We start from the raw sequence: 26354 nt of genomic DNA, 5'->3' as shown, positions 1-26354 counted from the left end.
TGTCATCCTGTCCTCAAACCCCTGCCCTGAAATACAAGATGTCAGAGTTAGTGAGGGAAAATTCTGACACTTTTTCTGTAATGAAACACTTTGGGCACGCACAGTTTGGAAACAAACAAAGAGCCCTGAAGCCAACATTGACCTGTCTGTAACTCGTGAGAGCTGAGCCAACCTGAAGATACAGCACAGGACAAGTCAGCAGAACCTGATAAATTTCAGCAGCTCTCATGAAGTTGTAATGAGGTGTCCTGCGAGCCTTCTGCCAAAGAAACTCCCACAGGATTTACAGCTTAGTGTAGAAATTCGTATCCAAGGATAAATTCTTTCCCCTAAATCACTGAAAATGTAGCCCTTATAATTGGTAAGGAAATAATGAAAAAAATAAATCAGAAAATGTAACGCTGTTTTCAACATGAAAGTCATAAACAAGTAGTCCATCATTTTTTACATCTCAAACATAGGACATAAAAATGAAACTGATCGTGCCTTAGCTATATAGCTAAAGGAATGTTTAAGATGCTAATATTAAGCCTATCCTTGATCTTTTTATGTCCATAAATAATTTGGGGTTTTTTGTTTTTGCTTTTCTGCTACTGTGTCATAACTGCTAAATAAATTGTATTTCCATATACAAAGTGGGGAAAAAATCCATTCATTTCACTTATCCATGAACTTATATACTCAAAAGAAAGCCAGCACTATCACCAGGAATACATTTTGAAATATGTTTGAACAATATATTACTATTTTAAATTGAGATTTCCCTTTATAAATAAGATCAAACATCTTCCACGCTTCCAAGCACCTATCAGTTGTCAGCTCCCACAAAACCTTCTGCTCCTCTGTTCTTGGGCAGCTTTATCTGTCCATTTCAGGTGCCCTATTCTCCCATCTCCTTGTAGATGGAATCAATTAGTCCTGCACAGCCTGAGGTTTTTTGCTGACTGCAGGTTGGGTGGTGACGGTAGTGCCCCCTATCTCAGAGAAGCCTGCTCTTACAGACTGTTCATAACTAGCAGACCAATACTTGAATGTAATTCCCTTCTGAGGTTTTTGTTTGTTTGTTTCCTTCAAATGAGCTTGATTCAGCAGCAAAACAATCACATCCTCAACTTCAAGCATTTCTATATTTCTAGCATCTTCCAGTTTACACTGATTCTGTCTATCAAAACAAAATGGAAAAGTGAACCCTCTAAACTAAATCAATGTTTTCCCTTATGTTGAACAATATATGTATGTATGTATATATATATGTATGTATAACACACAGCATGTATGTTATAAAGAAAAAAAAGTATTTGCCAGTTATAAAACATCCATTCCTCCACATTAGTATATTGAAATAAGGGAAACAACCTCAACACTTTCCTATTTTTCTTCCCTTCCACTGTCATGCAGACACTAGATGCAACTGTCATTGAAATGGCCTCTGTTATTTGAAGCCATCCTGAGGTCATAGCAGTGATTTGTTTTCTACTCTCTGAGAATTCCTCAGTTACTAATTAGATATTAATCAATGTTAAGAAATGCATTTTAAAAGCACTAGCAGCATCTAGTGCCTTTTACTGAGGTTCCACTGTGTCATTTAGTTAGGCAGCAAGTAACAACATACCATGACCCCAGATACAGGATTCAATTTTAGGAGGTATTAATCTAAAACTTCTATCGAAATTTCTCTACAGCTCTTTAGTAAGAAACAATGAATCCATTTCTTTTGCATTAACATTTTCATTTTAACAAATAACTTACCAGGTCTGCAGATATTTCACAACACGTATCTTCTGTTGCAAGCTTTGGATTACAATAAACTGTTAAATGTTGAAGTTCAATCTATTAAGAAATACAAAAGAAATTAACATGAGATGCACAAACTGTGTTACAGCATGCATTTTTTTAGCTTTGCATAAGAAACTTTTTCTCTGAAACACCACGTATTTCTGAAATGCCGGAAAAAGAGACAAATCCAAAACAATTACACAGCCCCTCACTTGAGGAACAAATTATGCCATTACATTGATGTAAATCACATTTTAGATTTAATTTATCTTCATGTATGTTGCATCCCTTTGTACTGCTCTTGCTATGCTACGTAGGCATTTTAACCCTTCAGAGATGTGATTTTCTCCCACAATAAACTTGAGTAAAGGTTTGATAAACTCTCTCTCACATACATCTTCTATCACTTTGGACAGACGTTTGCCTGCACCTTACCACTAAATCACCTGAAGAACAAAATAGATGAATACTGTAGCTAAAGCTTCCTTGTCAGAGATTTTGGGTGGATTGGTGAGATGAACAGCATCTAATTTTTACAGTTTAATCTTGCCCTTGTATGCTTCTTTCTGCATCTGTTTTGCATCCTCTTATTTTCTTATTCCTGCAAATGTGGAAATTCCAACTGACAGCTTCCACTCAGAATTATCTAGCCCATGCCATGCAACCAACACAAGGTAAAAATAATCTGTTCCTTCTCCTGTTTGCTGCTTGAAAATGAGGAGATGGCACATACATTTCAAATAAAGTTGAACTCGGTCTTAGAAGACAAAACGAAGCATGAGCTTGGCCTCATAAAGTAAGAGCCCTGAGTCCAGGCTGAAATATTTAGGGCTTCACAGGACTGATTCCTCGCACAATGCCAGCTTGCAGTCACAACGTGTTATTTCCATCTGGAACTGCGCAATATGCATAATATAGCTGAAACTTTCAGATGGTCACTATAAACTCCAAGCCAGATGTTTAAACCTGGTAAATGGCTGTCATTGTAACTAAATCAACTGACATTTCCTGGAGGTTTCTAATTACTTGCTGTGAGCTGTCTGCACAAAGAAAGAGAAAAGAGCATCTCTGGGATGGAACACAGCCCAGAATATCACGGGCTTGCCTTGGGTAATTCTTGCACCAAAGGCTGCAGGAAACACACCTCCAGCCACTCCCTAATCCCTCCCCTTCGGAAGAGGGAGTGACAACTATGAACAATGTGCTCCCCCACTTCTGCACAGTCGAGTTGCCCTGGAACAGGGTACAATCTTGATACAAAGGTAATCCTTTATTTTTTTGTCTCCCCTTTATCACAAAGAGACAAACTGTAGCAGATGACTGATACAAACTTATAAATAAACCCCATAAAAATCAAAGAAAAATACTGCTGAAAGTTATCTCTAAATGTAGTTATAATGTGTCTGCCGTAAATACATGGCTCCTACTCCAAAGTGAATAGAGAAAAGCAGACTCCTGAAACCAGGACTGAGTTTTTGTAGTTCCTTTGGTAACAGAAGTTTTGCCTTAAGAGATGCTACAGCACTAAATATTTAGAGAAAAAGACTTAAGGACTTCAAATTAAGAGTACACACTCAAAAGTAATAACCAGTTTTGAACATTTTATCTACGTAATTCTTTAGGATGGTGTTAGTAAAAACGTGGCTAAAACATAATTTCAAGTTATCTGGTTTTCCTTTCATGCTACTTACATCTACGGGCTTATCATCTGTAGCACGAGAAGCAATGAGAGTCCTGCCCTGCAAGTCAATGGTGAATTTTTCATCAGTCTGCTTTCTCTCAATTAAATTACAATCCAAATAGAGGGAAATGATCCCCGACTGCACGCTAATACCAAGCTTATGCCACTGCCGATCAAACAATGGATAAATTTCTCGACTCTTAAATGTGTAGTGCAGTATATTTCCCTGAGCAGATTTGGTCATATACTCCACAACTTTTTTTGTACCATCCAGAAGGACAGAGATCTGAAAGAGAAGCAAAATAAAAGTAGAGATCATTTAAAAGTTAGGGTATAAGATTTAAAAACACATATAAACTATATATATACATAATAAAAATACTTCAACTACATAGACTGGGCAAGAATTATGTTATGAAGCATTCTTCTGTGTAACTTTGCAAATGCCTATCAGCTAGAAATCATAACATTCCTTCTTATCTCAGTTCATAGTCTTAAGTCAATACATTTTTAAAAATTTCTGTTATTACCATGATAAATCACCAATTATTTCAGAGCAGCCTGTCTGTTCCATATAAACTGTAGCTAAAGCCAGTGGCAAAACATCCACTAAGTTACATTTGCCATATTATATAAGGAAAAAAAGAAACAAAACAAAACAAAACAAAGATGACTCTAACCTCAGGTGTGTCATACTGATTTAAAACTTGCCATATATACCAACGCTCTTTCTTGGTATTTCGCCGTACACGGAACGTAGCAACTAGAGAGTATTCTTCAGGAAGCCCATTTGGAAATACTTGCCTACAATAGGAGAGAGGAAAAAAATATCTCTTTTTATTCTTATACACACAAACACTGCTTAAAAGGAATGAACAGAAATAAACCCTAGTGAAAACGGGAAGCCAAATGCTCACTCACACAAATTCATGGGCTTCAGCACTTAGAAATCCGTCTTCTCAAAAGTACGACTCAATCTATTTATAAGAATAAAGGATTGAAGATTTTACTAACTTTTAGTTTCATCTGTGATTACTATAACTAGGAGTCTTAAAAGACTGCTGCAAAGTGAATGGTACACATAAACATATTTTAAAATACTGATTTTCCCAATTTACTGCTTGGGATACTGGAACATCTTTCCCAAAGGGTTTGTGGGATAATCCCCATCCTTGGAGACTTTCAAACCACAGCTGGACAGGGCTCCCAATAACCTAAGTTTCAAGCTGGTCCTGCTTTCAGCAGGGAGTTTCATCCAGTGACCTCCATGGGCAATGACTTGGATATCTTGAGTATCAGAACAGCTGGACTTCAGCAGGCTTGAACAAAAATAAGGAATTAAATTCTGAATTAATTACTTGCTGCTGTTTGATTTTGTTATTCCTTTCCTGCCTAAGATAAGTTGTTGCCTCTAAAAAAAAAAAGTCTGACTTGCTACTTCTACCACAGAATGCAATACAACACCACTTCTACAACGTATTTGAAAAATTTGTATTTCAGAAAAAAATTACATTAGTCTGTAACTCAACTGTACAGACTTTGGCAATTATTTAGCATACACTATTTTTGTACTAAACAGATTAGAATTGTGGAATCAACTTTTTTTCTGTTGAAGCTTCTTCATTTCAAATTATTTCTTTCCTCAGACAGAGGCGAGACAACTGAAAACCACAGATGCAAACGCTACACAATACACGAGTAGTGAAAATGTCAACATTGTTTTCTGAAAATGGTCAGGATGGCCCAACCAGCCACATTGCAAAAAGCATTCCCTGGATCAGCATGGAGGAAACCTGAGGGCTCTATGCTGCAGAAAAATTTCCTCTGTTTGTCTTCTCATGATCATGTGAAGTAAATAGTTTAGTCCTAAAAAACTACAAATGGCATTACAATTACACGACAATGTGCCGTAAATGCAAAAAAAAACCTGCAACAACAAAACAACAAAAACGGAGAAGACAAAAAAAGAGGAAAGCACCAGCTGACAGGACAATAACCCCACAACCCTCTGAGAAATCAGTGCACTTCAGTTAACTTAGGATCTGAGGAAAAACACCTTCTGTGTAGAGAAGCCTGCTCTAAACCCTGCCAAAGATCTACTTTATGAACTAATACCTATTGAAGTCCCTTCTGTGGGAATCACACTTCTTTGGCTTATTTCCCACAGCTGATTCCTGTTTTATCCGAGGACCAAATTGGCTGCTCTCCCACATTGTTAGAGGACCCATATGCTCTGTTGTACAGCTACAGAAGTTTCAGTGTCAAAAGGCAAGGCAAAAGTGAACAGGCTTTGCAGCACTTAAATCTAGATTTCATACTGCACTGAATTTTAATTGTAGCATTAAAAAAATGCTTATGATTTACAAAGAAAATACCTTCATTGGGCATCAGTAATCTGTGAGTATGTGTCTGCAGAGCAGTAAACTATCTGGACATGGGATGAGCCCTATGGTTTACAGCACTCCTGGCAAGCTAAGGATGTGTCATCTCAGGTTTACAGCTGTAACCTAGACAGGACATCTGGCTGTGGGAGCATCTGATTAGCTCTCCAGAGTCAATTAACTTTCCCAGCAAGTTCCATATTCAGAGACACGGGGGAGTTTATATTAATGGGCAAAGGGCAGACAACTGTGGAAGGGAAATATCAGAAGTCTCCATCGAATGAAAGAAGGGGAAACCACGATTGGTATGATAAGTCTGCAAAACAAACAGAAGTCATTGCTGGACATGGTAGGCATTCTAGCAAATATGGAGCACTTTTTTTCTTCCCTTTTTTTTTTTTTTTTTCTTGTAAGCCTTGTTGTTTATTCCTGTAAGCCTCCCTGACACTTCAAGAACTATCTAAATGAATGACAGTATTAGCCTTCTAAAAGTTTAAGTGTTTCTTTCAGAACTTTCTCAAAAAAATTGATTGTGACTACACATGATATAAAACTATCTTCCTCAACTGCTTAATCAAAGTATTTGGGAAACAGGACAAGAGTTTAGGTACAGACCAGAATTACAAACAGAGCAAGAGTTCACTCTATCTTCTCTTACCTCTGAACTGAGAGAGAAAACTGTATTGGGAGAAATGAGAAAAGCAGCCAAGGTCAAGTTAATTCGTAAGGCCATGACACTAATTTCAGTGAAGTCAACTAAAGAGGTAAGATTTAAATAGAATTGGACCAATAATAAATTTAGTTAGACTCACAAAATAATTCAGGTAGGAAGGCACTTCTGGAGGCCAATGGATCAAACCCCCTGCTAGAAGCAGGGCCAGCCTGAAACTTCCATCAAGTTGCTCTAAGTCCTGTCCAGCTGAGTTTTTGAAGTCTCCAAGAACGAAGATTATTCCACAACCCTCTGGGAAACTTGTTCCAGTGTTTGACCAACAAAAAACATGAGCTTGGTATACAACTACTGTATACCAAAGACATCACAGAAGCAAGGTCGTTATTCTGAGAAGAGTTCTCATTATGTAAATATATGAAAAATGCTTGGTGACCAAAAAGTCATTAACAGATGCTTTAAAGTGTGCACTTAACACTCAACCCTTCCAGACAGATGGTGAAGGCAACAAGGAAAAAAATTAAGGGACAAAATGCTCAGAAAACCAGCATATTGTTTACTACTATCCACGATTTCCCCTATGCACTTGCTCCCTGAATGGCTTCCAGTGAACATAACAGAACAAAAAGAATGCATCTAGTGTTAAAGTGACTTAGGTATGGATGATAAGTAAGATACTATAGAAAAATCTAATCATTACTACCATGGTCCCTCCTAGTGTGTAAAGCTTAGTTAAAGGCTCCTCAGGAATAGGCAAAGTATGTATGTGTTTTAAACAACAAATATATGATGGAATCTGATGGGGTAGTTGGGTGAAGGGAATGGGGAAAGCCAGAACAAAAATGTGAATGTAAAACCTCATACCAGAATATGAGAAAAGGCAAAATAAAATTTTCCAGAATACTGAATTTGAAATTCAGATGGTCTTTGAATGTTTAATAAACCGTTTCTCCTGGTTGCACCCACCAATATTTAAAAACTAATGAGAAAACTAAAGAGATGTCATGTGCAGGGTAAAAACAGTAAAGAAGCAGCAGGTTAATTAAAAATACAAAAGCGAGTTGTTCCATATATCAACAGCTCAACAAGCACTTCCTCACTGAGTATTTACCCTTTCCATGTGGCACAGGGAAAGAACAATAGGAAAAGGAGAGAGAATAAATATGAAGGAAACCTGTATCCAGCTCACCTCAAGGTTTACAGATGTAAAGCACAAATATAGAGGACATTAACTTAGGGTAGTACATCATAGTGTCTAAGCCAAAAGCAGTAAGAGAGATGACAGTCTTAAGAAAGCCCTAACATTATAGAAATATGGGTAGCAATTAATAAGTGTGCACATTCATCTATAAAGATGACAAGAAAGAACTTACAAGTTAAAACAGACAGGCGAATGAGAGTATCCTTGGCATCTGGTCTCTGAACCAGCAGATGCTGAGGTTTTTTGTAAAAAAAGTGTCTGAACCCAAATATATAGCCAGATATAAGAGTAAAAACATGAATCTGAGATTTTTCTCTCCCAGACAATTTCCTCAACAGAGGGACAACAGTCAAGTTCGCCCATTGCTGTTTAGGTTCCTTAGCTTAGGACAATCCAAACCAGAGATCCTTCCTGGGTGACTGCTCTAACCTTTAAGGCTATTTAAAAGGTCCTCTCTCCCTCTTCTACACTTCAGAGCTCATGACTGCTGTGGTTTGTGTTAAAGTCAATGTTGTCCAAGCTTATCACATGCAATCTAAGCACAGTCAATGGCTTAGGCACCTCTGGGGACACAGGCAGAGTTCAGGCATCTCTACACACATCTCTGAGTCACAATGAAACCTGGGTGGGGGTTACATGCCTGGCTGCTTAAGCCACAGTACTTCTGAGCTTCCCTGGAACTTGTGCCCAGATGCTGTGGGAGACCTGTTGTTCAAAATGATTCATTTTAGGTGCCACCAGGGGTTAGGTGGTGCTTGAGAGTAGGCAACTTGAATCGTTCTTCGAGACTTAGGCGCCCAAAGTCTGACTACATTATGTTTTAGGTGGAATTCAGACAGTTTGATTTTCTCCCTCTGTCTATATTGTCAATAGTATATAATAAAAAATGAAAGTTGATGAATGGAGTGCTGTGTTCTCAAAGAGAAGCACACCCTTGGTGGAAACTGCTGAAAACAATAGCAGGAATTGAAGCACATGAACTGAATTCACAGACTTGAACTTGCACCACACCAGCCTGCTGGGCTGGGGCGTACTGTAAATTACAGAGGCCCCAGCTGGCAGATTAAGGAGACCAAAGACAAGCAGCAGGAAAATCCCTAACAATCCCAGGTTTTACATCATACCTGTATATGTTACAAATCCAGACATTCGGGTATCTCTTAATGTTCCACAGGTTGAAGCACCAGGCAGATGCATCAAGAAAGTTAATAAATACATGCCAACAATCCTGCAACAACTATGTGCCACTCTATCACAACATAAATATACTCAGAGTTGTAAAGGCTTTTCTTGCATTCTCCTCTTTTGCTGGATTAAACATAGCCATAATTTCTCCTAAAAATAGGTGCTGTGGCCCAAGTACGGCTCAGACTGTTCATTATGAGGTTACTAAGAGAGCAGTTACAGGAATTTTGCATGAACTTTACAACTGTATTTGCGCATACCTTCCACTGTTTGTATGTTGATCAAGTATAGACTGATTTTTGACAAAATATTTGCTCATCCACTTGTTTCTTCTAAAGTACTGAAAAATTCTTAAATGCAGATATCAGCTGGTTCTGCTAGTGCTACCATGCTAAAAGAAGTAATTATGAATGAATTAACTGTGTATTCACTGTGCTATAAACAGTTTTAGTTCTATCTTTGTAAAGCAGCATTGAGTTACCCATATCAAATTTAGTAAGGCAATCCTTTATTTACCTTTTGTTTTTATTTTTAAAAAAGCACTAATGGAAAAGCAGCATCTATTTTTAAATCTTATGAACTGTGATTGTTCCATATCGAATGAGAATACACTACAGTGTATGATAAACTTCCGTATTTACAAGTATCAATGAAGCCTCCAGCTTGCTGAATATCTTCCAAGAAGAGAAAGATGAGCCAGCTTACATTTCCTGAGAGTGAAGTGAGAGATGTTTAGAGTTTATGGCAAGACATATCTCTTCCAGCTGACATATACCATTACCTGGTATATGTCACTTGTAACATGACAACACTACAATAATTTGGTGACCAGAACTCAAGGAGTTGGTTTAAACAACTTTCCTATGGTGGGTAATGATTTATTTAGTACTATGTTGGTGAAGACACTGAAATCTTAACCTTTACATGTTTACTAAGGGATTTAAACTAAGAACTGTTATGAATAAAAAAGTAGAGCTCAGGTGACTAAATGAAAAAAAAAATCTCCCCATTATTCGCAATGTTTCTACATCAAATTACTATATTGTCCATTCTTGATTTCTGTCTGACTTTACTGGTATAATGGGAGAAGGGGAAATAACTAGAACAATTTACCAATCTCTGCCTAGAAAGGGTATTTTAAATTATTTTCAAATAAAAGTTAAGAACAGCTGTTCGTAAACCAGAATAAGAAATAATTTCCTTCCCATCCATCTTCCTCAAATCACATTAAGATGCACTATACAGTTTCGTGTTACATTAGGCCTCAAGTTGTTTTCATACGACACATTATATGATGCAACTCAAAGGAAACTATTCAGACAGCTTAAGAGTTATTAATTACTAAGGGAGAGTGCAACCCACTCAGAAAACGTACTGCTGAAAGCAAAGCTGCAAATTATTGTAACACAGAACAGGGATCTACCTAATATTTCATATACTACAGCACACCTCTCCTTTCATTTACTGAACAGATATAGATTAGATGCCTCTTTTGATATACAGGTTTAGAATTCTTTTTTTTTTTTTTTGGTGAAAGTCAATGTTATTGCTATAAAAATCTTAAAGAACATTTAAAAAAGAAATATTGATTTGAAAGAGAAACAGAAATATCAAAATGGATATGCCCACTCAGGATACTTTTCTGCTAAGGTTTCCAACAGTATTCTACATTCTCATTTACAGGAATTACTGGTGAACTCCCAGCCCTAATGAAGTCAAAGGCCAGTCTTCCATCGATTTGAAAGAGGTCAAGCTAATGAAATTATGTCTGCTTTCAAGTTTGGAAAATTTCTGTGCATTTTAACTTTTCTGAAAAAAAAAAAAAAATCAGCAGCAATAAGAACAACAGACTTAAAAGTAGTAACATATAATAATGGAAATTGTTCATGCAACAATTTTTCTTCTTATTTTTCTAAGCAAAATTCTACAGCCTAATAAAGTTCAGAGAAAATTCAGGTCAACATGTAGGCTTTGGGAGTCTTTATCTTGTGGAAGACAACACTCAGCACTTCCAATACAGTTATACACTTGCCCTGATCAACATAGATAACTGTTTTATGAACCAAATAGGTCTGAGAGCAACCAGTGAATTTTCCTTGTTCCTGGAAAATAAAAATAGTCCTAGCAAAGCCTGAATGTTGCATAGTAAATTAAGCTGCTTTAATCAGTACTAAGCATCTTTCCATACAGAGGCATATGGAGTGACAAAGAACAACAGCCACAGCACCAGTGAATGCTGTGTAGGAAGATGAGTAAGGGAAGGGGAGAAAGCCAGAACCCGACTAATTCAGCAAGCTAAGATTTTACTAACATTATCTCATACTCCAAAGGATCCTTCCACACCTACACCAGTATAGACTCAATAAAACAGAACACAACAGAGTGGATCCAGACAACAGATATACTATGCTAACCTGCCTTTTTATGTACAAAGCAAGTAAAGGAAACATATAGGGTAATAAAAAGATTTAGGTTGGTTTTGCAGTGTATGGGCATTGAGATGTTCCTCCAGACACTTTCAAGCTCAACATCTAATGCATGGTTACCTGTGATTCAGAAAGATTAAAGTCAATCTGTGTGACTCACTCAGGTCTTACACTAGATACAGGTCTCGCATTCAGACTGTTTCTTTTCCTTAGGAGATGACCAAAGAACAAACACACACACTGCTCTCACTGTCTGAGAGATGGGGAACAGAGATGAGAAAAACATGGAACTCTAGTTCTTTCACAAAAGGAAAAAGACATTGCATTTGCTGTCTCCTAATCATACAATTGCATGATACTTTCTAGTGTCCCTCTACCCCATGCTGCTCACACCAGGTTGTTGGCATCACTTACTTACTGAGAAACACGCAGAGAGTTTCTAACATTGCTGCCAGAAAATAACCAAATCCAGTCTCTGTCATCCCAGCCTGGTTTTTCAACCTGATTCTTCTCATACACATTTTCAGTAGTTGTGGCAGCCAGGTAACATCTCCATAGCAGACACTGATGTGTCAGTAATTGATACCTTCAATTCCATCTCCTCCAACTCCTCCTCACATGTACATTACAATAAGAAGTTGCATTCAGTCTACTGGTTTTAGAGTTTTGTGAATATAGTGATGTTTCTCATACCAAGTGCCCTTTCATTGAGCATTTCTCCACATTCTATGGATGCTAAATCTGCTCATGCATCAAAGTTAAATAATGTCAGTTAGAAAGAGCTCCTTCCAGTACCAGCATCAAGCTCCCTATCAAAGCTACATTGAAAATATAAAAATAACTCAAAAGAAAACGATAACTTTTGAAGTCTCATCATTCCTTCTCAGGAATCATGCTCCTGCTAGACATACACCTCATTCTCGTTTCCTTTCTGTAGCTAAATGTAGAACATAACACACATGAGCCCTCCCATCCCCATTTTTCTAACAGGTTTCTACTCCTGGAATTCACTCTAGGGAATGAAACCTTCCTGCATGCATGCAAATACGGTCTAATTGTCCACCATGAACATTCCAGAAATCTTCAGTGCTTTCCTTATTCAGAACCACACTAGTAAATCGACTGCCTCTATAAGGGAACTAACCAGGGTCTGACATATTTCTGATAAGCAATCCACAAAAAAAGGACAACATTTTCTCTTTGGGCGTTAATGGTAGAATATGGAGAAGTCTGATCATCGGTCTGTTTCTTCTGTGTCATGTGACTGTTTCCTAAGACATGGTCTTTGTTTAAAATTTAAAGCTAGGATGTACCTGAAAGAATGTCAGAGATTTAAGTTTTCTTCAAGTCATTCAAGAATTATATCCAGATTTTTGGCATTTTTACATAATCTCTCAAGGCCATTTTGCTGTGCTAAGTGCCCTAAAATCCAATTGTGGTGTTCTTTCTTTCGAGTGTGGCCACCATCAAGAGAAGCGGATGTGAACTTCAGCACTTTTAAAGGAACTTTACATACTTATTTAAACATTGACACCTGTCTTTATTTAGATATTTTATGAGCAGCTCCATAATTCATGTGGTCCTTCTAGTTTGCTCCCAGAAATGGAACAAAGACAACAGGTCTTGTTATTGGAGTCTCTGAAAGCCAATGAGATATTAAGTGCTCATGCTAAATGTGATTATCTACAATGGAATGGAGTTATTCAGCTGATCAAGAAACCCTCTAAAGATGTTAGAGAAAAAAAAACAATTACTGTAACCTCTGAAAATCAACTGGCAGTGAAAACTGCACATATTTTTACACTCTTCCTACCCTGAAGCAAGATCTATGGTGCAGTGATAATGATTTGTAGATCTCAGTTGTTGCTCTTGTCTGGAAAAGCAAAGAAAATTCAGCCTACTAGAGAGAATTTGTTGATTGGAGGACACGATCATTTCAGTCTGAAGATAGACAATGCACATAATACTTTGGAAAGGAGGGAGGAAATGAGGAATGATGTTTCCTATTTCTTGGCCTATATAGCCATATAATCTTCTCTAGAGGAAGAAATCTAAGCATTTGTCTATCCTTGGAGGTTTTCACAGCCAATTTACTAGCACTGTACAGACATTTGTACAGGTATCTAGTGGCACTAGCCGATGCCAGAAACAGAACGGTCTTTTTAGTTTGGTACAAAGGAGCTGCATGCTGAGAGATTCGCACCGTCTGCCTTCTCACGCTGTTCTTGTGAGAGCTACTTTGTGTATTTCTGCAGGATGTTGCGCTACCCAGCCTACTGTGTTGTTTCCTTAGAGCCCTTAATTTCTTCCTGCTAGTCTCACCCCATCCCGAATTTTTAGTAGCTTTTTGCAATGAAGCAATGGAACAAGCCTCTTGAACTGAGGGGCCCAGAACTGGACACAATATTCCAGATGAGGTCTCACCAGGGTAGAGTAGAGGGGGAGGAGAACCTCTCTCAACCTTCCCTGGTTTGTTCGGTAAGGTCCTAGACAACCCTGGCTGATACTAAAAGGCAAAGCATTTCTCAGTCCAGCATCCCTTTTCTGAAAACCCTGAGTGCTCACAGTGAACACAACAGTGTGACGGGCAGTGGTAAGGGAGAACTACAAGAACTGCTGTATGGAGTGCAGCTGAACCAAACAGAGTGAGGCTTTTTTCCTAATCTCCTAAAATAATTGCTTGGATAACTGGTCTCCTCCTCATCAGCATGCAGGACTGCCTACAAATAAATTACCTCTAAGCTAAAATCACAAGAAGTGCTTGAGAAAAAAGACACAGGCAACACCGAAGGTACTACAGCCTATGACACTGTTATAGATGGATATATCTACCCATCTTGCTTCCAGCTGATATCCACCTCCAAAAAAAGGCAAAGAGAAGAGGATTAAATTACCAACAGAAGAGCACAGAGTAGGAAAGAAGGTTAATGATACCAGATACCAGGGTCTGGCCTGAAATAAGTAGCTCTGTCAGCTGCAAGAGTGAAGCTACAGAGAGAGAACGTGTTTTTGCTTTAACACCCCCTACACTCAGCATGACTAGTCTATGAATATTTAAGCTTGGTGTTCTGCTTACAATTTGAAGGATAACTAGATAAATAACATGCTCTTTTACAGTTTGTAAAACCTGTTGACATTCAAAGATTCTAAGTGAACAAACATGGAAAATAAAAGCTTAAAAATTTTTTTGCATCACACAGAAAGACTTAGTAGCATTTTCAGAAACTGGAAATTATTGCTTTTTTGAAAAAGAAAAAAAGAGTACATACAGCTTAGCTTGCATCTCTCAAGCTAAAAAACATCAACATTGCATTGCTATCTGCTGAATCATATCTATGTTTAATAGGATGGGCCAAGGATCTGTGACCTGTTCCTATCAGACCTAGCTGGGAAACAGCCAGGTATTTCCTTTAAAGGGCTAGGAAAGAAACCAAAAAAATCTTGTAAAGAGAGACGGGGTCTTGCACCAGGTCAATGACAGATGTGTTGAAAGGAGGCTTCAAGCTTCAGATAAGTCAACAAACATTTTACTTAGATTTTTCCTAAGCCCATCAAAAGAATCCACCAAACCCAACTTGAAAGGACTGTGGATATTACCAGGAGTCCTTCTCAGGCTGGGCAAAGGGGCCAGATGCCTTATATCCAAACAAGGAAGTTTGGTATGCTGGGAATTCACAAACTTTTCTCAGAACAGCGAAGCCTTCACCATACAAAACTTTGCACTAAAACAATGCATGCTTATTTATTAACTATAACTTAGTTTGAGGTTGGATCATCTCAGTAACTTCTGTGTGAAAGTAAGAGAACTAGAATAAACAATGATCTTATTTTTCAATGGTTAGGCTGAGACTGGAATCTTCACTACTGATGAAAATTTTAGGAACATTGTATTACCTACTATAAACCTCAGGTTAGTAGATGAAGTGTGGAAGAGTTATGATAGCAAAGAAAATATCACTAATATTTTGCAGTGTGTAAAACTGTAAAATTTAAGCATGCAATAAGATACAAGCAATATTATGGAAGTTTTAAAAAGAAAATACTTTGTTCCCTCACCATTCCATGAAAAAAACCCAGCATATTGATAAATTCGCTCTTACCCTGTAAATTACTTGGTTGACAATGGAATTAAGTACCCAATATTGTAAGAATCTATATTCTTACAGAAGAAAATCCATTAACAGTATAGTCTATAATAGAATCGCAGAGTGGCTGACTTTGGGAGGGACCTCTGGTCCAACTCCCCCTGCTCAGGTAGTGTCACCTAGAGACAGTTGGAGAGGAGCACACATTTACTTGTGTATGAGAACAAAATCAATCCAACATGAGCTGTTTAAAGACATGACATTTAACTGCTATGACAAAAGTTAGAATGCTGTAAAAAAAAATGTAATGTTAAACATAATATGAATTGATATTAGTAGAGCTAACTGGTCCTTAAGGAGAGCAATGAGGCAAGGTTGTGTTATAACTCTTCAGTCTTTCAAGAACTCCAATCAGTTAATGAGTCATGACTTTTCATTTCCATGAAATCATATCAGCTATCTTGAAGCACAAATTGTTTTTTTAGTGCTCCTAACACTTTCACAACAAACCAAATTTAAGCTTATGTAATTTCCTGGTAGCAAAGCATTTCTTTCTCCACATATTAACAGTGATACAATCATTTATCACTTCCTAAATTTAAAGAAAGTCCTGTGGAAATGAAAGTAACCTATAAAAAAAATAGAAATAGTTTCAAAGCCTATGCTCCTTTTTGAGTAAACACAGATGTCTGACTGCATTTCTTGCATCTAGCATTTTCAGACATTCAAGTTATCATATAGTTTCATTGCTGAACTACCACTACTCACTACTATGTATCTTCTATGTTTGGTCCTGTTGTGGTACATTTTCTTCTAGTGTCTCTGTCCATATGATTATTCTTATGAGTTATTGTCTTTAGCACATATTGTCCACAGTTCAAATAGGAATGAAACAACCTATGTGAAACATTCTCAGTGACCTATTTTCACAGGAGATTGTTTTTTTAAAAAAAGGACAACTGATTGCCCTAGAAGACTACCCTCCCAAAACACCTTGTTTCCAAATAACACCTTTACCTATAAAATGGGTGAGTGTTATCTACTGATCCTGTACAAGTCAGATGCTAGATGTCAATCCTGAGTGACAGCAATAAATTCATGCTGCAAATATATGTGCTATACTTCAAAGTAGGCGCATCCAGCATGGAGTGTCTCTATTCCAAGAGCTGGACCTGGAAGTGCACTTCTTCCCCCCTATTATGGTATGTGCTCCTGGTGAATACCATTCTCTTGTTATGTTTAGTTTCACAGATGAATTTAAATTGGCAGTCATCTAGTATTCTGAACTGCTCACTTAGAGACAGATCCAGTAAGATAAAAAATAAGGTGAGTGAAGTCACAGCAGCTTGATGGTGCTACCTGTGTGGTTACCTCTCAGGAGAGGTCCAAAGTAAACCTCACGTTCCTTAGCCATAAAACAGTCATTGCTATTGTATGGGATATGCATCCAACAGTATGAGCCAATGCTGCGCACCATAGATTATGAATATACACATTTCTTACTAAACTCTCAGCAGAGTTCATAGAGAAAAATGAGTAAAACAGATAAATTCAAGTTTTTTAAGGACTTCAACATTAATGTTGCTATCATGGATGTAGCAATAAGCAGCAGCCTAATTCCAAAAAGAAAAGATACATTCATTTTCATATGACAAGTATAAGCCAAATGCCATATTAGGAACTATCAACAAGTTATTCAAATCCTGCATTGTCATGCTCAATCCCAGAATATTTTTAGGATTTATTTTTTTAATAGAATTCTGAGATTCTGCAACTCATCATATTGTCCAAATAAAACCCCCCTATGATATCTTGCACATGGGTCTGCTAATACATCAATATCTGTACATAAGGACTTCGTTTCTATAGATTGGAGATTGTTCTTCATCTTGAAGTTTATTAAATCATTCCAAGTTTTGAAATGAGTTGGTGACATGACAAATATTCACTTGAGACAAGGCTGCAATCAGCAAACTCTGTACGCTTATGACTGAAATCAAGTTGATACACAGACCTCCAAGTGAAAAATCCAGGGCATGGACTGTACTGTTCATGCAAAATTAAATACGTTTTTTTTTAAATTTGGCAATTTATCTCCATAAATAAAAGATGTTTCACAGCACAATGATGAAAACTGTGAAGAGCTAACCACAGAGAAATGCCAGAGGCCAAAAATCTTTCACAATCAACTGAAAATAAATGAAAATCACTGTAATGAAAAAAGCACTAGGCAGTTTCACTGTGAGGGAGCCCGTGAACTATTTTTAGACAGGAAAACTAAAAGCTCAGATGCAAGGTGGGGGAAGGGAATGATATTTCTATGACATCTTTAAACAAAAAAGCCCCATTGTGGACACAGATGTATCAGCACAAACTTCTTTTTGTAGGTGTAACTTCAGTTAAGAGGAGGAATGTCTGGCAGCATAGCTAAGGCAAACTACATTTCACAAAGCGTTCAATCACAAAAGCCAGAAAAAGAAAAAAAAAATCTGATTTACTGCATTTGGGTTTTTTCCAGTCTGCTGATAAATGACTTTTGAAGCACATGGCACCACTGCTTCTGCTGGAGAAATTATATGCATTTTACAAAGACACTTGAATCCTCTCAACTCAATCAGCAAATCGGATCAATGATCTTCCAATCTCTAATTTTATACTGCAACATATGTGGGCTACAGTCTATCCTCAGCTGCATGCATTATATCCAGTACATTTCATTAAATTCTGTGTAGTTGCATATAGCATTGCAGTATATATTCGTATTTACTCTGGATTTCTAAGACGCTTCAACTATGTTAATTTTGTAGCAGTTTTTTTGTTCTTAAACTATTCTGACTAGTGTTCTCATCAAACACAGTTCTTGTTACAGACTTAGATCTGCAGCCTCCTTCTCAATTTACAGTACTATCTTGTACTCACTTTTGGGAACCTTCTTCTTCAAAAAGGATGGCCAAGAAAAAAAAAGATAACATTACAAAGACCTCAAAAGTCAGCATGTTTGGCAGGGAATAAGAGACGTGTAAACTTGTGAAAGCTCCCCACAGTCCAGCACCACTTCAGGCTCCCTTCTGCTACTGTACCAGAAAACCAAACCACCTGGGGCAGAATCTGTGTTCCACATTTTGAACAAGGCCCACAGGAGTGCGTCCAGGTAAACTGCTTGTGCTGAACGTAGAAATCTAATAACAAAATAACTTTGTCTAGCAATCATGGTATCTATGGCAGTTATCTGTTTTAAGTTTTACTATCCTATCCAATAAGAAAAATGAAAAATAGTTTTGGCATCCATGTCAGATGAAAATAAAAAATAATCCTTTATAGGAGCGTATTACAAAAGTGAAATTGCTTAGCTACTGTAGATGCCATTGTTTTAATCACAATGACAGAAGTGGTTTTTTAAACTATTAAAATGAAGGTGCAATTTCTGGGTTTGCTTAAGCTACTGGCAGGTTGCTCTCTGCCCCAGCAGCACGTCCTTGCTCCTTCCCCACTGGGATTGCTGGGGATCACACAGCCTTGGGGATCAGCCACAGGGATCAGCCACTGGCCTGGCTGACCAGAGAAGCTGACGATGATGAGGAGGAAGGGAGATGAGGCTGAGAGCTGGAGGGGAGTGCTGTGAAGCTGAACTCCTACTTGTATTTTTTTTCCAAATAATAATCTTGTCTGGAAGGATTTCTCCTTTAAAACACTGTCAGAAGGAAAAAAAATAACACTAACCTGAACTGAAATACATGTTTTTCAAATTAAGGATACCTTTTCAAGTAAGGAAAGTAAACTGTCTTCACCATTTGTTCACCCAGTGCTTCTGTGATTTGCTTATTACCTGCCTTAAGTTTCATCCTGAACCCATTGGGGGTTCCACATAAACGCTGCTGCTACACATTTCCCAAAAGCTCCTGCCCTTTTGTCGGAAAGCACTTTACAGCAAGAACAGCATTGCTGGGGAAAAAAAGGAAACAAAACAGTCCCCTTCATCCAACATTGTCTCAGCGATTGAACTGGTATGACGCTGTCACATTAAGCGCTCTGCTGTCTGAGGAACACACCAGAGATCAAAAAGTTCAGATTTGCTACAGTCAGTGGCCTAATGAAAACATTTTTTATCTGCTCTCTGTTCCCTCACAGTCAGACTCAATGTAAGTACTATACGCTTTCATATATATTCTTCTCCTCTGCCACCTATCTGTTGTTACTTTTGCTTTCCCAATTATTTCCATATAGTAAAACACATGATAAATTACATGATTATTCAAGACCAATATAGCAATAAAAAAATAATTAATGTCTGAATTTTAAATTTTATAAAAAGATCGGGGCATATTTCTTGCAGGATTTACACTAAATTCAGGCTCCCACACTCAGGAAGCAAACTGCAGAGACAAGGCCCTTTTCTTGAAAATACCCTGCAACCAAAATACCAGACATTTCAGTCTTAGCATTGTTGGCTCCAACAGCTCAAATGACCTCAAACAAGTATCCAATGTAGGAAGGGAGAGGTGGTTTCTTACATAACCATCTAATATTTTAATAGACTAAAGGCTAGCGGGACTTTGTGTGGGCACAGATAAAAGCTGGTCAGCACAACTGGAACTACTGCCCCCAAACTGGGGTGCCTCCTCACTGCCATTTTCAGTAGACGTTTTAAAAGTTTTCAAATAAATCTTTTGGAAGCTGTTGATTTTTACATCTATCCATTCCATACTTCATTTAAGAAATATGTATACTACTGCTTAATATAGATCTGCTGAACCCGGCTCTGCTGCCCAAATCACACGCCATGTACAAAACCTAATGGAAAATCATGCCCATGCGGACATTCACTGACAGGTGAAGTCATATGCAAGGAACTCAGTATTTATTATTTTAGTGAAGAAAGAAGTCTCAGCAGATAGAACCAGAGAAAATATGGCAAACAGTTGCAAAGCCACCCAGAGATAGGTGCCTTCGGGGACAAAAGTGCTAGCTATGAAAAGGCTTTTAATGGTGAACACAGAAACTGCCTCGCTTGATGCCAGCTGTGCTTTAGGAAATGAAATTCCCTATGCACTTTTTGCAATTAAAAAGTTTAACATGAAAAACAAACAACCCCACAGAAATATTCTTTCATCAGTGATTTCTGTTCTCAGCAGAAATAATTCTCCAGCCTGGAATATCCTGACAGAAACGGGAACGGTATTGCTGCATCCAGGAACTAGACACCACAAGGAGGTGAAACGCTTCATCTGAAATCTGGCCCAAGCCACAGCTCTTCTGGCAGCAGCCAGTGACAACATCACTGGTGGGGCTCGGTAGTCCAAATACAGTCAAAATCCAAGCTCTTTTGTAGTATCTCACACCGAAAGGGGAAGAATTCCTAAAAAAGTCGTGAGAGTAATCCCAACCGCTGTAACTCTGAGATCATTTAACTGCCAGCTACGATAATTTCCTCAGTAAATTAACATGATTCGTCAAGCCAAACAAACTACAAAATAAGAAAGCCATGACTGTGCCATTAACATTTGCTAATCATAGACATCCATTTCAAAAACATTCTGAAACACAGCCGAAATAAACTTACTATTTCCTTTATTGGTGCTTTCAGAGGAGAAAAAAAATGGCTCACCAGCAACCCAGAGAAGTGAGAATGAGGAACAACTGACATCTGATGGATCTTTAGAGAAGGACAGTGAAATTATTTCATCGTAGAGCTATTTACTCTAAGACAACTGAAGAAAAAAGCTCAGACTAGAAGGCCCCACGTCCAGAAGTAGCGAATACCGCTGGCAGACCTGGGGGAGTTGCTATCAGCACAGAGCCCTGGGCTGCCCTTGCCAGCGAGCTCTGCGCCAAACTGCAACACGCAGCACAGGCAGACGCGTTCAACTCTAGAGAACAAAACATGACTCCAAAATGTATTTATTGAGATAAAATTAAAGCACTATACAATTACTATTATTATGACTGTATAGCTAGATACTCCCCATAACAGTATTTTACTGTGACTTTCTTCAGGATTCAAAGGCTCAGTTATACTACTTAGGAATAACTTCTATTAATGTCCGCATAAGAATTGCAATTAATAACTCACAGTATTTTAATTTAAAAACAAAATATCACTCTTTAATCCTGAAAATATTACTAAAATTAAATTAATATTTAATAGTCATTTACATGGAGCATAAGAAAAGATAACCATCTCCTGTCACAAGACAAAATACACACAAAACTCCCTCACAAAAAGAGATAAAGAGATATAACTAAAATCCAACACAAATAGACATAATCAATTTCCCAAGCTGACACTGCATTGTAAATTATTTACAACATATAAATAGGTGCAACACTACTCCACGTCCATTGAAAAAACCAAAATGGCATCACACAAGAAAAATGGCACAGCATAGCTTTCTATTACCCACACTACGACTGAATGAATGAAATGCAAGAGGAGATGTGCCAAGTTACTTGATACTTGCTAGTCAGCTTAATCAGATACTCTCAGTTTCCTGCAGGATGGATAACAAACACTGTTCTGCTGCTTACTGCACACCACGTCTACTAACATATTTTCTGAGGCAGAATGATCTTAAAACCTCATACATCTAGTAACACAAGGGGTCTAGAACCATACAATCTGACATGACCTAAGAGAAGCAGATTTAAATAAAAATAATGTATTACAAGATATCCTGCATGAATAACTGAGATAAAGTAAATTCTAAGGTATGATGACGGATACCTGAGTTCCTGACTATCCTTCCTTTTAACACTACCATGCTAAAATCTGACTTCGTGCTCCTGATTGCCTTCTGCCCTTATTTTTAAAAACCAACTCTGAAGTTCAGAAGACTATAAAAAAATACTTTAAACAACTAATTTAAAAAAATCTTGCCAGAAGTGTTATCTCAACAACAGACAGCTATTAAACATTCAACATATTGAATGAAAAGTAAATTCTATTCTATTCTTAATTATGACATGCATTTCTCTGTGAAGAAAGGTTAAAAAAGCATGAGGAAAGATACTGCCATAGAGGACTAGGAGTTAACAGAAATTCTGCAATGCTTGAATGTTATTGAAAATACCCTTTTTTTGTTCACAGAGATGTATGTAAGAGGTTCCATTTACTTTCACAGCAAGCTGACAGAAAACCTTACCTTGTTAACATCAATAACGCAATATTAATTTTCAGCCTAACTTTATTCATATATTAGCACTGTTACCCATTTTATTAACATCTCAGTTGCTTCATCCAGCTAAAGTTTTCATCCATTGGATATGCATATTTTTAGAGGAATCTGGAAAGATTTTCTCTTTATTTTTTCATTTAATGAGGACACATAGAAGAAAACAACAGGGAGGGAGAGGAATGTGAGAAGCAAGAGACCATTAAAGGCAAATCACCTGTCCTCCAGGTTTACCTTTTACTGAAATTCTTTATCCCTTGCCCAAGTCAGCCTGAAAATGAAGAAAAAGTAGCCATTTTTTAGTCAGAGTCACCCTCCCTCCAAAAAGCTGAACACATAAAATATAGAAAAAAATCTGTTAGATCTGTTAGAAAAAAAAAAAAAAGGAAAATAATCTAGAGTATTTTCCTTGCACCTACTAAGAGTTAAAGTTTTGCTAAGCCACGGCTATCAGCCATGACGTGAATTCCCTATTTTCTCTGCCTTCACTAATAAGCTGTTTTAGAAAAAATAAAGCATAGCTATTAGTATTCAGATCTACTAAAAGCTAAGAAAAAAGGCTGACATTTTTCAACCTCAAAATCACCTGTCAGACCCTTCCAATAATATCAAATTCTCAGAAATCAACCCTTAACAATCGTGATTTTTCCCTCAAAGTAATACGAATTTTAAATAATTCACCCTTTTCCAATTTCTAGCTTCTCTCACTCCATTTTTGCCATTGATGTCCTTACAGTTTCAGAATAAAATAAGTCAGCTTGCAACATGCGTTCCATTGTACACAAAGGAATACTTAGCTTTTTAATTCCTAACGGAAAATTGCCTCACATGTTTTGATATTGCCTTGATTTTCTACTCTTCTATAGTCTCACATTTTCCTCAAATCCCTCTCCATTGAAAAAAATGTAAAAATAATAGCAGAATTTTTAAAATGTTTTCCCACTGATAAGCTTTTGAAATTTTTTTAATAAAGACATGCATGGGTGGTACCTAATTTTACCTCTTCCTGTTCTAAAGACAGTCTTCATAATACTGGGAAGACTAATACAAATAGAGTGCTCGCTATGTTAAGTAGTTTTATGTAGTGATTTTTCCTTCAATAGGAAATGTTCAAGGTGTTTTTAAAAAAGACAGATATTACCTTGTTTAACTTTGCAGAATTACACAAGCATAAAAATTAAGCATTTACACTATCTAATACCTCAGGAAAAAAAAACCTTAGAATCTGTCTAGAACTCTAGAATATTTAGGTCCTATTTCTTTAAATGTTCTCCTGTCCCAAAGATCACTTTGCTTGGTGTCTCCGATTCCTCTCTTTTCCCTCTCCCCTGGCCTCACGCCTCCCCCAGCCCCTCTCGGCCCTGCCCAGCATCCACCCAAAGGGGAATTCCGAGGGCCCGGTGTATTTTTTCCCAGATGAGCTGGAGCCAAACCTCTTGCAACAGAGAATGTCCAACCTGAAGACGCGGGAAGACAGTTGCTTCCCTTGTCACCAGAGGAACGCGCTGTACAGAAACCACAGTCCCATGACCTGGAGCACATCTCAACCAAAAAGCTCTGAGATGATCCTCTCTCCACTGAGCACAGGGAACTTGAAACTACATTCCTAACTGCTTCTTGCCATTTCCTTATCCCCGTGCAAACGTAAATCCATCCAATCCCATTGTGCCTTACTCTCCTTCACCTTCCTTTTGATTTTTCATGCAGTCTCTGCTTTTCATCCCACCTGTGTGGAAATACGATGCTGACTAGTTTTGCCTCTACAGTGAGTATCCACCATTCTGTTGCTGCTCAAAGGCAAGATGCCAATTCCACTGGGAAAAAAAAAATCATGAAAATATAGCATTTAAGGAAACAATGGCTCTTTCTCTCCTATTAATCCTGCCAGCAGCAATGAGAGAGAGGACAGACAATTTCACTAAGAGATTAGTATAACACTTCTTGTCATACCATGAAATGTCTTGGTTTACCTTGTTTTATAAATATTTATATATAAAAAGTAGAGTTTTCAATATCAAAATCACAATTTGAGAAAGAGAGATTCACAATTAACTCTGTACTCAGATGCTTCCAGATTCCAGAAGAAAAGCAGATGTGAATCAAAATGCTTCCTGAAGAAAAAACTATTACAGATGAAAGTGCCTGAAAACAGACATACTTATCTTTCTGCAGCATCCTTTGGATACACTGCTCAGTGTTTCAGTTCAGCAGCAGCGTTTAGTCTGAGCTCCGTCTTGTAAAGACTTAGCATGAATGTACTATTCCACTTACTTTGTGTCTCTGACGAGAGGTGCGCTTCCCAGTTTAAAGCAGATTTTTTCCCCTCCACAAGATGTTTGCCTCAAAGAAAAGCTTTCCGCCAGGTCAAACCCTGTGAAATACAATACAATTATTTAGCTTGTTTAATGGAATTTATAAAATGCAGGTAAATGCTGACATTTAGCATGCTTGGTCACTTTCTAGAGTACAGACTGACAAGCTACTTTGAAAACCAGTACCTCAAGTCAGAGAAATTTCCAATATTCAATATTATTGACAGAGAAACTATCAGTGCAAAATTCACTCAGTAGATGGCTTTGCAGCCTGAGAAATGCATTAGTTATGCCCTTTTATCCTCTGAGCTAATAAGAGTGCAGGATATTCGGGAAAAACAATGGAAATGAGTGTGGCTGCAGAATCTGAACCAATACTTTCCAAGAACAACACATTCTGATTTTAAACCCGCTTGCTTAAAAACAACAGCTTTTGGAGCATGAGGGTGGCATTCTGTACTGTCCTTTTCAGTTTTAAGGACAGCTTTAGTCCGATACATCCACTATTAGCCAATTAATTCAGATATCTGTATTATTGTAGTCATTTACCTGAAAAAATGAGACTGTCTCTGCTGATTTGTTTGAGACGATGGACAACTGTTTTCATTAAAGGACACATGGCACCTTCAAGAGAATACAGTTTCATATCTATCATAAAATTCTATCAAACAAAAATGACTCCGAACAAACTATCATGACAGCGATAGTAATATTAACAGGAACATTTCTTTTTGTTACTTTAGGATAAGAAAAACAGCAATAAACCAAATTACAAAATTTAAATAAGAGTAGTATTTCAGATTTCACACTACATTTCTAATAATATAAGCAGATACAAATTTTATCACATTTTAATTCAGATGTTTATGATTAAAGCTCACATGAACAATATAACCAGAAGAAATACACTAAATTCTTACAAAGCTCTTTCCATCTACAATACTATATAAAGCACAACATCTGCTCTAAGTTTTTTGTATTTCCAGCTATATTACTATAAAAATTTCTTTTTCCCCCCATTAGCAAACATGAAACAATAAAGCATAAATGCTTGATTACCATCACAATAGTCTATTGTTACTTCAGTTAACAGTAATTTCAAAATGTGGATTAAAAAGGATATAATCATATCATATAATAAACAATGTAAGCAATGTTTATATTTTGAAAAAATGGTTGAATTAAGCAGCTTTACAGGGGATTAAGTCTAAATCAAAGTAGGTAAACAAGCAAAATGTTCCAAAATCTGGAACATGGTAAATTCTAAGGTTAAATCTAACTGAACACTTAGATCAAACAATGTATTATTAATATGCAGTATCTTTTTTGAATAATAAAGAACTTTCTTCTTCGTGTATATATGTATATACACGTACACAGGAATACACACTTTTAAGAAGAAAATACAGAGAAATGTCACTTATGTGCATGGGTCAGAAATAGATCTCACTCTTTAAACTTTGCAAAT

At 37.3% G+C, this 26354-nt stretch overlaps 1 protein-coding gene across 8 annotated transcripts in view; it reads right to left on the bottom strand.

The window, feature by feature from the left end:
* The window catches only part of COL19A1 (collagen type XIX alpha 1 chain), a 192300-nt gene that overhangs the window by 156706 nt on the left and 9240 nt on the right, over window positions 1-26354 (bottom strand). For 6 of the 8 annotated variants that reach the window (XM_065056225.1, XM_065056229.1, XM_065056231.1 and 3 more), the window contains exons 3-7: window positions 25436-25510; window positions 24846-24945; window positions 4138-4261; window positions 3468-3743; window positions 1750-1830 (exon numbers count right to left, since the gene is read on the bottom strand). In XM_065056225.1, the coding sequence (XP_064912297.1) occupies window positions 1750-1830; window positions 3468-3743; window positions 4138-4261; window positions 24846-24945; window positions 25436-25510 (656 nt within the window). Of the gene's footprint in view, window positions 1-1749; window positions 1831-3467; window positions 3744-4137; window positions 4262-22808; window positions 22846-24845; window positions 24946-25435; window positions 25511-26354 lie in introns of those variants that run through there. The other 2 variants (XM_065056232.1, XM_065056230.1) reach the window with 2 other exon arrangements.

The sequence above is a fragment of the Columba livia genome, chromosome 3, assembly GCF_036013475.1.
Source record: "Columba livia isolate bColLiv1 breed racing homer chromosome 3, bColLiv1.pat.W.v2, whole genome shotgun sequence".
Lineage (NCBI taxonomy): Eukaryota > Metazoa > Chordata > Aves > Columbiformes > Columbidae > Columba > Columba livia.
This window is presented reverse-complemented; position numbering and strand designations above follow the sequence as displayed.